The 11,390-nt window shown below is 38.5% G+C and overlaps 1 protein-coding gene across 1 annotated transcript; it reads right to left on the bottom strand.

The window, feature by feature from the left end:
- Nucleotides 1-582: 582 nt before the first annotated feature.
- LOC145127474 (uncharacterized) lies at nt 583-3,692 on the bottom strand. Its single transcript, XM_079062664.1, has 4 exons — nt 3,298-3,692; nt 2,826-3,114; nt 2,189-2,759; nt 583-1,169 (listed from the first exon to the last, which is right to left on the bottom strand). Exons 1-4 carry the CDS (start codon nt 3,690-3,692, stop codon nt 583-585), a joined length of 1,842 nt encoding a protein of 613 aa, XP_078918790.1.
- Nucleotides 3,693-11,390: the final 7,698 nt, after the last annotated feature.

The following is an 11,390-nucleotide window of genomic DNA, read 5'->3' as shown; positions in this document are numbered from 1 at the left end:
TCTTGTACTACTTTCACGTCGTGAATTTATGGTTCACGTCGTGAATCCAGACAGCAAAGGTTTCCTGCCACGTGTCATGCTCTCAGACAGCTGCAACTTCGGAAGGTCGTAACTTTTGCATACGACCTCTGTTTTTTACGTTCTTTATATGCACGCGTGGGTAATTCCGAGTACTACAACTTTCATTTAAACTCCAATAGCTAATTCTAAGCCTATTTTAAATTCCTCTAGTAATAAGGATCTATGGCATTAGAATTTGTCATAACTTCTTCACGCGAAGTCAAATTTAGACGTTCTCTATATTTTAGGAATCGTATGGACGTATACTTTGAGTTGTATCATAAAGAAAGTTTATATTTGTATTATAATTTATCATGAACTACATAGTATGTTTATTACCTTACTAGTTTACAAAATCACATTACATGATTGGTATAATCACATGTGATTGTCTATTGAGCTATTTTGACTGGTGTTACAATCTTTCATGGAAAACTTAGATGATAACAATTTCTTTGTTTCATATTCTTGATTTTGGTTGGTACCATATAATCAACATGTCATCTATATATAAGCAAATGATCACTCTAGCTCTAGTACATCATCAAATCTACTATAAAAATATTTGTCACATTGGTTTGTCTTGAAACCAAAAGACAAAATAACCTCATCAAATTTTTGATGCCATTGTTTAGGCGCTTGTTTCAGCCCATAAAAAGTTTTCACAAGTTTACAAACCATATACTCTTTACCGGGCATAATGAAGCCTTCTGGTTGTTTCATGTAAACTTCCTCGTCAAGATTACCATTCAAAAAGGCTGTTTTCACATCCATTTGGTGAATAACCAGATTGTGGAAACTTGCCAAGGCAATCAACAATCTAATAGTAGAAATACGTGCAACCGGAGCATACATATAAAAATAGTCAACACCGGGTTTTTTTCTAAAACCTTGAATGACTAACCCGGCTTTGAACCTGTCAATAGTCCCATTAACATTCATTTTCTTTTTGAAAATCCATTTGCAACCAAGTGGTCTAGAACTTGGAGGCAAATCAGACAACACCCATGTGTTGTTCTGAAAAATTGATGACATTTCATCATCAATTGCTTCCTTCCAAAAGGCACTATCGAGAGACTCCATGGCCTCTTGATATGTCTTAGGATCATCTTCAATACAATAAAAATAAGAGTATTCAAGATTAATTTCATCCCTTGAACCTTCCACCAAATACAGTTGGAAGTCGGATCCGAAATTTCTCGCATTTTGGCCTCTTTTGCTTCTATGGAACTCTTGTGGTTCTTGTACATTACCACCATATTGACTTTCTGAATTTTTCTTTATTAGTACCAAAAGTCAGATCCTTAGGCCTTTGAATCGATGAAAAACACATCTCATCAAAAATGGCATCCCATGATTCGATAACGGTGTTAATCGAAACTGAATCATTAGGTTCTATCACAATAAAACCTATATGCCTTGGAATGTTCAGCATATCTAATGAATATATAATCAATTCCACGTTCTCCCTAATTTTTCTTTTTAGGCTCGATGAGTTTTACAACTGCCCGACATCCCGAAACCCGAAGTTCATATGGAACAAAACCTTTCCTTAGAATTTGGAACAAAACACTCTTGTGGCTCGATGAGTTTTACAACCAAAGTTCATATGGGACTGTTTTGTTCCTTTTATTTGGAACCCTATTTAATAAATAGCAGACCCTTAACATGGCCTTTCCCTAGAATCCATCACTCAATCCCGAGTATGACAACATCGAGTTTACCATTTCCTTTAAAACTCGATTTTTGCGTTCAACAATACCATTATGTTGGGGTGTGTAAGATGTCGTGGTCTCAAGAATGATACCCACTGATTGGAAGTACATGAGATCCGTATATTCACCTCCACTATCAGTCCTGAGACATTTAACCGGAATGCCCAATTGCAATTCCACCTCGGTTTTGAATATTTTGAATTTATCTAAGGCTTCATCCTTAGAATGTAACAAATACACATAGCAAAACCAAGTCCAATCATCAATAAAAGTGACTACATACTTTTTATTTCCCAAAGAAGGAATGGAGTGAAAATTACACAGGTCACTGTGTACATGTACCAAAATAGTTTAATTTCTAGTGACACTAGGAAAGGGCTATTTTGTCACTTTCGTAAGAATGCATGTTTTACATTTATCATATGTTATATCAAAGGCCGGAATTAATCCATCATTTGACATCTCATGCATCCTTCTAAAGTTGACTTGACCTAATCTTACATGCCAAAGCATAGCTTTATCAACATTAGAAGCAGAAGATACAAATGCAGAATTTTGAACAAGTAATGATTTTTCAACAATATTCAAATGAAACATTCTATTATTTAGATATCCAAAGCCAACAAACATTCCACCCTTAGATAAAACAAACTTATCCGACTCAATAACTTGTTTAGAACCATCAAAATGCAAACAACTAGAACTAACAAGATTCTTGCGAATTTTGGGAACAAACAAAACATCAAATAACATAATTGTCTTTTCAAAAGTAAATTCAAGACATCCGACACCAAAACGGCAAATAGGAATAAAAGAATCGTCTCCTATTTTCAGCACTGACCCATCTTCAAGTGGAGTTAATGTTTCAAACATCCATTTATCCTTGCATACATGGTTCGTTGCCCTGGAATCGATCCACCAAGCAACATCATCACCTTGTATATAGAATGATTCAGGAAGGAATGAAACATAGTAAACATAATTCTGATTAGAATTATCAAGGTTAGTCAAAAACTGACCTCCTTTAACTTAGGCCGAATACCCGTTCACTTTTCCATTAGCTCCACTGTTTCCAACACCATTGTTGCCTAAGTTCACACGACAATCACGCTTGCAATGCCCAACCTGATTGCACCTCCAACAAACCAGATCCTTTCTTTTTTTGTTGGAGTTGCTTGGGACATGTTCCTGCTTACGTTTTCCATGTCGTTTGTGGTTTTGATTCATTGGTTTGTTTTCAACCATATGAACCGAGGGCTGTCCAGATTCAACTTTTCCTTTGGGTTTATCAGATTTTCCACTTTCCTTCGCACGAAGAGATTCTTCAATACGAATGTGACTAGCAATTTAAACCAAATACAGTTCCTCCTTTTGATGTTTTAAGTTATGTTTGAAGTCTTTCCAGGATGGAGGAAGTTTGTCAATGATGGTTGACACAACAATAGATTCATCCATATTCATACGGTGCGGTTTAAACTGACCATATATGTCAAGGAGTTCATTGTATTGTTCAGTGACATACCTTGAATCATCCATCTTATAATTATTAAAGTTACTGACCAGAAACTTCTTGGTAGAAGCATCCTCAGTAATGTATTTCAGTTCACGGGTGTCCCGCAACTCCTTGAAACACAAGGCTTCACTATGGATATCAAATAAAGCATCATACATACCGTTCAGAATGTGACCTTTGCAGATGTAGTCATCGTTGTCCCACTTCTGTCTCCTACTTAACTCTTCATTTTTCTCAACATCACTTTCCTCAGCCTCCGTTGGTCTAGGAGTAGTCAGCACGTATGCTTCTTTCAGAGTAGTTAGCATGAAGTGCATCTTCTTCTTCCAACGCCTGAAGTCGACACCTTCGGACTTCTCCAACTTTGCAAACTTAGTGGTTATCTCGCGGATTGAGTCTCCCATCTCCAGGAACAGAGAATATCAGTTCTATTGTCGATAAAATTAAGGATTATAGTGGAGATCTGGATACCACTTGGATCGTGAGAACACTTTCTGAACTGATATTTCTACCCTATGTCTGGGTTAAAAGAAATTCAGCCTAGGATAATCCAAGCGGACACTTACGATTCTAGGCACAAAAGTCGTAAGCCAAATTACTAGAAAGATTCTATGTTTGTTTGATGAAAACGAGAGCTTAAGAATTTCATATCTTCTCAAAGTAAAGAGTCGTCTATATATACTAAACGATATTAGGGTTTCATTAGGGTTGGCCGTCATGTGTTGCTTTAGAAGTAAGTAAGGAAATCCGAAATTTAATGAGGATTTAGGCCGTCATGTGTTGCTTCAGCTTTACCATAATCACCAGGTCAGCGGGACCCCAGCCAGGGGCTCTGCCCCTTAGACCCCGCTAGGGGCACTACGCCTAGACCCCTCCGAAGGGGCGCTGCCCCTTTGGAAACCGCGGACCCAGGGGTGCTGCCCCCAGACCCCCAACTAGTCATTAAACCGACTTCTAATTCCATCTTATACATGCGTGCACTCGACACAAACCCGCACATATATTAGAGTACAAATTATGAAGCCCCTTAGCTCACATGTTAGTTCTAGTTACTTAAAACGACATGGTGACACTAAAATCACCAACATTTTGCAACACCTCTTCAACTGTAACGCCCGTAGATCCGGGCTAGTCAGTTTAGAGATAATAGGGGTCGAAAACGACTTTTCGACAAAAGATTATTTAGAATAAATAATCTTAACCAAAGTGTAGAATATGTCCCAAGGGTTCCGGACATATAAACAACGCCGAAATCCGAGTTATAACGAAGAAGTTATGACCCGTCAAAGTTTTACGGCAGAACCGGCACGACACCGGGAAGCGTAAATAGTGAATTTACGATAGAGCGAGTTTTAGCCTTAGCGATCTAAACGAAAGTCGTAGAATACGTTAAACCAAGAGCGTCCATAAATAGAACGCCCAAATCTGACTTCGTATGAGGAAGTTGTGATTTTTCGAAGTTTCGGCTTAGCAGTGTACAGCCCGAAGTTCGAATATTAGACCGAGCGGTTTTTAGCCGACACAACCTAAACGAGAATCAAAGATCTCGTTATTTGTAGCGTAACGATAAAAAGACAGACAAAAACGGACGTCGGACGAAGAAGTTATGAATTTTTAACGGACCAATCCTGTCTCGCCCTATTAAAAATATAACTTTTAAAATAAATTCAAAATTAGCCGACGGAGTCTAAACAAAAGTTGTAGAGTGCGTTCCCGCCTACGCGTGGATATAAAGAACGTCGAAAACGGAGCTCGTATGCGAAAGTTATGATTTTTAGAAGTCGGGAAAGAAAAATGCGAAACTGCGAGGGGGTGATGACGTGGCTCAATCAGGGCCGTCGCTTGCTGATCACGGTCTGGTCTTCGGATTCGGACACGTCGCCTCACTTCGCCCTACGCCCCGCGTCCAACGTTGGTACGCCCAGCGTACCTTCGGACCTTATCCTCTTCCGAGTGCGAGCAAGCTGTACGCGAGCTGGAGCCTTATCCGAGCTACGCCCAGCGTAGCTGAATCCGACGCCTAGCGTAAATCCGAGATCAGACGCTTATAAAAGGCATGCGAAGGGTTCCGAGTTTTTCACACATTTTCACACCAATTCTCTTTCTCTCTCTAGTTTCTTTCTCTCTCTAAGACCCCAAACGACCCCTAAACCCTAGGAAAAACCCCTAGCACCCAAAGGAAGCCCCGCGGCTCCCGGAGTCCCGAGAAAAAGGGTCTTTCGGTTCAGAAACACTGCTCCGAGCAAAGCCCAGTTTTTAATAAAACCCGCTGTAAGTGAGCTACGCCTATGAAATTTTTAATATAACTTTTAAATAATTATAGTAATGTTATTAGCTCCTTAAAATAATTATTTGGGCTATTATTATGAGTTATATTGAGTGTTATTTAACGCTTATATAATAATAATAATAATAGTTAAACTATTAATTAGTCGCGGTTAACGTTAGACTAAACCCTAGTGGTATTGATACTAGGTTTTGTCAAGGGAAATTATTTTGAGATAACGAAGCACTGTTCGAGTACCGAGTCACCACCTTATCAGGTGAGTGCATAGTTACTTTCATCTTACACATAAATATGAAGTATTTTATATAAACTACGTGTTATGTGTGCATATTATCTGTATACTTGCTATCTATGCTGGATGAACAATTTTATACAAGTTTTAGAGGATTTAAAATGTATATGTAATTATATCTACATAATATGTTGGGTAAAACATGGGTAGATGGAATATGAGTTGGATGATGAGTTGAGAGGTGTTATAGACCACGAGGTGAGTGTGAGAGGTGGACGATGTGAGAAGCCTTTCCCAAATGATGGCCCCGTCATCTAGCGGAGTATGGATGACAACCACAGACTATTCTAGACAGTCCAGTGGAACGCTAGCGGGCTCGCAACCTGTAGGTGTTGTGAACGATGTGTTCACCTGGTGTACTCTAAACCCTGGCGATCATGCAGACTTGGTGCCTAAACCTTGGCGATCATGCAGACTTGGTGCCAAAACCCTGGCGACTATGCGGACTTAGTGCCTGTTCTATAAACCATGGCGACTATGCAGACTTAGTGCCTAAACCCTGGTGACTATGCGGACTTAGTGCCTATTGTATAAATCCAGGCGACTATGCAGACTTAGTGCCTAAACCCCGGTGACGATGGACTTCGTTCTGATTCCTTAGGATGATCCTTAGGAATGAATGAACGAGGAATAGTTGATTCTTAGGGTAGATCCTTAAGAGTAAAGAATATAATGGGGATGGGTAATTGGGTTGATTATTTGATGTTTAAACATAATAATTATATTATTGTGGGTTGAAAACCCTATGTACTCACCAGGTTTCCCAACCTGACCTACTCAAGCTTATTTGTATCACAGGTGTCAATATGAAGCTACTTTACACTGAGAGATTTAAAAGAGATATAGATCACTAGTGTAAATGAATGTAAGTTCTGTTTATGCTTATGTTTCTGTATTGACGATGACATCCCAAATGATTTAAAATGAATAAAAATACATTTCTTCGGAAATGCTTTGATAATGTATTTATCATGTTTTACTAGGAACAAATTCCGCAACATTTTTATTAAAAGAAGTACTCTGATTTTTATAAAGCATAAACAAAATCGGTCTTTTCTGGCCGTGAAAATGGGGATGTCTCAGTTGGTATCAGAGCATTAGTTTAAGCGAACTAGGAATATGGATTTATTTCTAGACTTAAACTTAGAATGCTAAGTGATGATCGTGAGGAGTGTGTCTAATGAATTTAGGTAATACACCTGAATAGACACAAGCACTAGCTTATTTAGGAAAATGCCTAATATGATTTATGTGCTAAATGATTTATGCCTTATATGATGTTACTTGTTCGGATCTATGGTATGTTGCCCACCGGATCTGGAAACCTTATGTGTTCAGGATTCAAAACGTACGACTAGGATATTAGAACTAACATGTAAACGTTTCGGAGTGATAAGGACGGTTTAAACGTCTCTCCTAAATAAGGATCTAAATTCACCGTATTCGGTGTATAGATCGAGATGGCAAGAACCCGTAGTGGAGCTGGGAATGCGAATGGGAATAGGAATCAACCCCCAGTGATTCAGCAAATACTTGTTGTAGTAGAAGTTGCACCCGAGCCAATCACCATGGCTGGAGTACAAGCCATGATTCGGACTATGTTAGCGGAACAAAGGGAAGAAATTAGACAGATGTTGAATAGGGACGAACCTACCGTTCCCGTTGAGCAACCCGAGCTGAGTCCCGAGCAATCGGAGGAAGGGAACTATAGCCCCCCTGTGAGTCAAGTTGGGACTCAAGGAGAACGAAGGAATGGCCCGGGGAGGGGGATTGACAAGGATGGACGAATGTATAAGAATTTCTTGGGTGCCAAGCCACCAAGACTTTCTGGAAGCCCGAAGCCGGTTGAGATTATGGACTGGATCTCCGAAATGGAGATGGTGTTTGAGAGCTGTTACTGTAGCGACAAGCAAAAGATCGTCTTTGCGGTCAAACAACTGAAGACCGGAGTATTGAGCTGGTGGAAGTTATTGGCAGATACGATGCCCAAAGGAGAAGCAAGCAAGATGTCTTGGGAAGATTTCATGGAGCAGCTGAAAATGCAATACCGCTCATAGATAGATCTGATAGACCTAAACAACGAGTTTCAGAACCTGAAGAAAGGGAATATGAGTGTCGATGAGTATGCCACCGCCTTCACCGAGAGGATGAAGCTATTTCCCTACTTGGTTCCTATTGAACTCTCCAAGATAGATAGGTTTGCTAACGGGCTGCCAATAGACTTTGGCCCGACGGTTAAAATGGCAACTACTTTAAAGACAGCTGTTAGAGCAGCTAAGAATGTAGAGACCCAGATAAGAGAAAAGGGTCTAGAACAGGATAAGGCGGGAGAAAAGAGGAAGTTTGAAGGATCTTCAAAATCCAACAAAGAAAGAAAATTCTCAAAATCTGAAGGAGGAGGAGGAGGAGGTGAAGCTAAGTGGTGCGAGAAGTGTAAAGAGAAACACTTCGGGAAATGTAACGAGGAAGTGACTTGCTACAAATGTGGAAAGATAGGGCATTACGCCAGCAAGTGTACATCCAACAAAAGGGTGTGCTACAGATGTAACAAAGAAGGGCATGTTTCTAAAGACTGCCCGAAGAGAAACGAGGCTGCAAGGCCAGAAACGCCACCAAGGCCAAGGGCATTCCACATGCTCCTCGACGAAGCAGAGAACAACGCAAGGAATCGAGGATGAGGAATTCATACCCGAAGATCAACTTAAGAAGTAACCAAGGGATAGTATCGTATAATGTAGCCTATTAGAGGCATAGTATAGGGTGAACTTGAACACCTATGTAATAGTTGTTGGGTTTTGAGCATTCTAACACTCCTATGGTGTACATGCAACCCTATAAACCTTGGATCTATTTTTTCTCTATTATACATGCAAATATTAACTATTCCAAGGTTTCATCCTAACTAGCATATTATGAAGCACCTATACTACAAAGTTCTAGTTAGATGACATACCTTTTGATGTAGCTTGATGTCTTCAAGCTTTAAGAGCTTAGCCCCAATAGTGTGGAAGCCTCAAATGGAATCACAAATCACCAAAACACCTTGGAAGAACTTGAGAGAATATGTATGCACACCAAAATCGGTCCACTCTTATTTTCACACACTTGTTCCAATTTTGTGAGCCAATGAACCCTTTATATATTATGGAGGATTAGGGTTACATCCATGTAAACCCTAATACCCATGACCTTTCATTTACATAGGATCCGTGGGTTAAAAGCTCCATGGACCATCCATGAAAGCTTAGCCCAACCTAAATGAACTTGGCCCATTCCATATATATAAGAGTCCATATTTAATTAGTTCTTTTTGATCACTTAATTAATTCTAAATTAATTCTTGATCAATACTAATTAAATAATATGATTCCATATTAATATATTAGAACTTATAATATATTAATATAAATCATAAATATACTATTCTCAAAAGACTATCCATATAAATTGTGTCGGTGAAGTGCAACCCAAATGGACCATGCCGGGTCGGGTCAAGTACATACCAAATATAGTTATGGACTTAGACATTAATCCAACAGTCTCCCACTTGGATAAGTCTAAAACTATTATTGAGTATGACTTCAAAACCTAACTGGCAATCGTAGCTCTTAAAGCCGTTGTCGAACTCTGACCTTGTCAATGACTTGTCCATTAGATAAGGGATTATATATTCCTCCATTCTAGATATCATATGGACTGAGACATGGATTATAATCATTCTCTCTTTCCATTTGTTGTTTCCCGATTTTCGATTTATGATGACTGACTGATTGAACAAATCAAATCAGTCCTGGCTTGGCCAAGCACTCACATGTGTCATCGCTAAATCATCGAGGGGCCCACAGATATCGCTTTTATCCCGAAGGTAAAAGGAATGGATAAACTTCGACTCATATGGCTTGTTCTACTACTTGTTGAATCATACACAAAGGCACGTTTTATAACATCGAGTTACCAATGCGTTTTCGTACAATCAATGTATAACCAACTCATAGTAACAACTCATATCTCTAGGTTTTAAGAATATAATATATTATCGTCTCATGATCACTCGTGATAAAATCCATGAAGTGATTCAAATGAGCGCGGGTTGAATCCAATACTCAAAACTTATGAGCACTCATGAGTGTAGTAGCACCACTTTGTCCACCAACTTGGACCTCTACAAACCAACCCATGACAGTCTTGATTCATATCTACTTCCAACATATGACCGACTGTGGATGGTTTGAATAACTTAATCATTCAGGAAGAGCGACTTAGTTATTCTGGAAGTCAAAACATGCAAAGTGAAACACAAGAATAAATGAATCAAATATGGTATCAAACCCTATGAATATAAATAAACATTTTTATTTATCAGCATACTGATTACTCATTATTTATTGTTTCGGTTTTATCAACTTTATACTTGAATTAAAAACACTAGTTGTCCCATGCTCCAAGCATGTACACTATGTTTTTCTTAAACAATAGCTTTGCCATACACCAAGTATGCACTCTATGTTTGTCTATGATCCTTACTTTGTGAAATAAACCAATTGAACATAATTTCAATGATTCTAATTTCACACTCCCAAATCCTTATCGAAAAATGTGAGAATTTCAAATTCCTATCATTTATCGAAATTTGTTTAGATTTTAAACTTATATGCACTGTTCCCCTTGTGATGATTATGCACAAAGCCACAAAGACATGACAACAATCATTACAGAGTATTCCAATGGAGAGCAATTCCATGGAAACGATGTTTCAAATTCAAAGCGCATTGCTTTGAACATGCTTCTTGCATTAAGTTTCTTTAACCTTACACAGATTGCTTCCACCTATGAAGACAACTCTATATTCCCATTTTGACTACCACTTCTGAACAAGAGTTGCCTCTTTTCAGACTATGTCAATATGGTCCTTCCAATATTAACAGTATACTTCCAACTGTCCTTGAGCAACCAATCTTTGGTAAACCTTAGATTGTCCTCGACAATTGCTTAATCATTTTAGTCATATCCAATTCTAGACCTTTTCCCTTCTTAATGCCTCTGGGCATTTGGAAAAATTTAGAAATGACAAATATTATAGCACATGCAATCGATCCTGTACCCAAAGCAAATGGTACACGATTCATGATGTCTCACATAAAGACATGATTCTAGACCAGTCTTTTGCTACAATATTTTTATTTGCCATGTTTTCAAAATTTGACTATGAAGAGGGATGCCGTAATCATAATCGAATTTTGAGAACGCAATATATAGAATTTCCTTAAGTTGAACCAATCCAACATGAAATTCATATATATATTCTTGACTAAAGATGATTAAGGTCTCAATCTAAGCCTTTAGAACTGAAATGAAGTATATCCTCTCCCTTAATTATAGCAAAACAACTTTTTCAATCCCTGCAGCCTCACGAATTGAAACTTTTGTTTTCTATAATTAACATTGCTAACTTGCAACACTAACAATAATTATCATGCTCCCACTAACATGATGATTATTAGCATAAAACTTATGCTCCCACTA

This window comes from Lactuca virosa, chromosome 7 (genome assembly GCF_052849685.1).
Source record: "Lactuca virosa cultivar CGN04683 chromosome 7, Lactuca_virosa_CGN04683_v6, whole genome shotgun sequence".
Classification (NCBI taxonomy): Eukaryota; Viridiplantae; Streptophyta; class Magnoliopsida; order Asterales; family Asteraceae; genus Lactuca; species Lactuca virosa.
The sequence above is the reverse complement of the archived record's forward strand: the minus strand, read 5'-3'. Positions and strand labels throughout refer to the sequence as shown.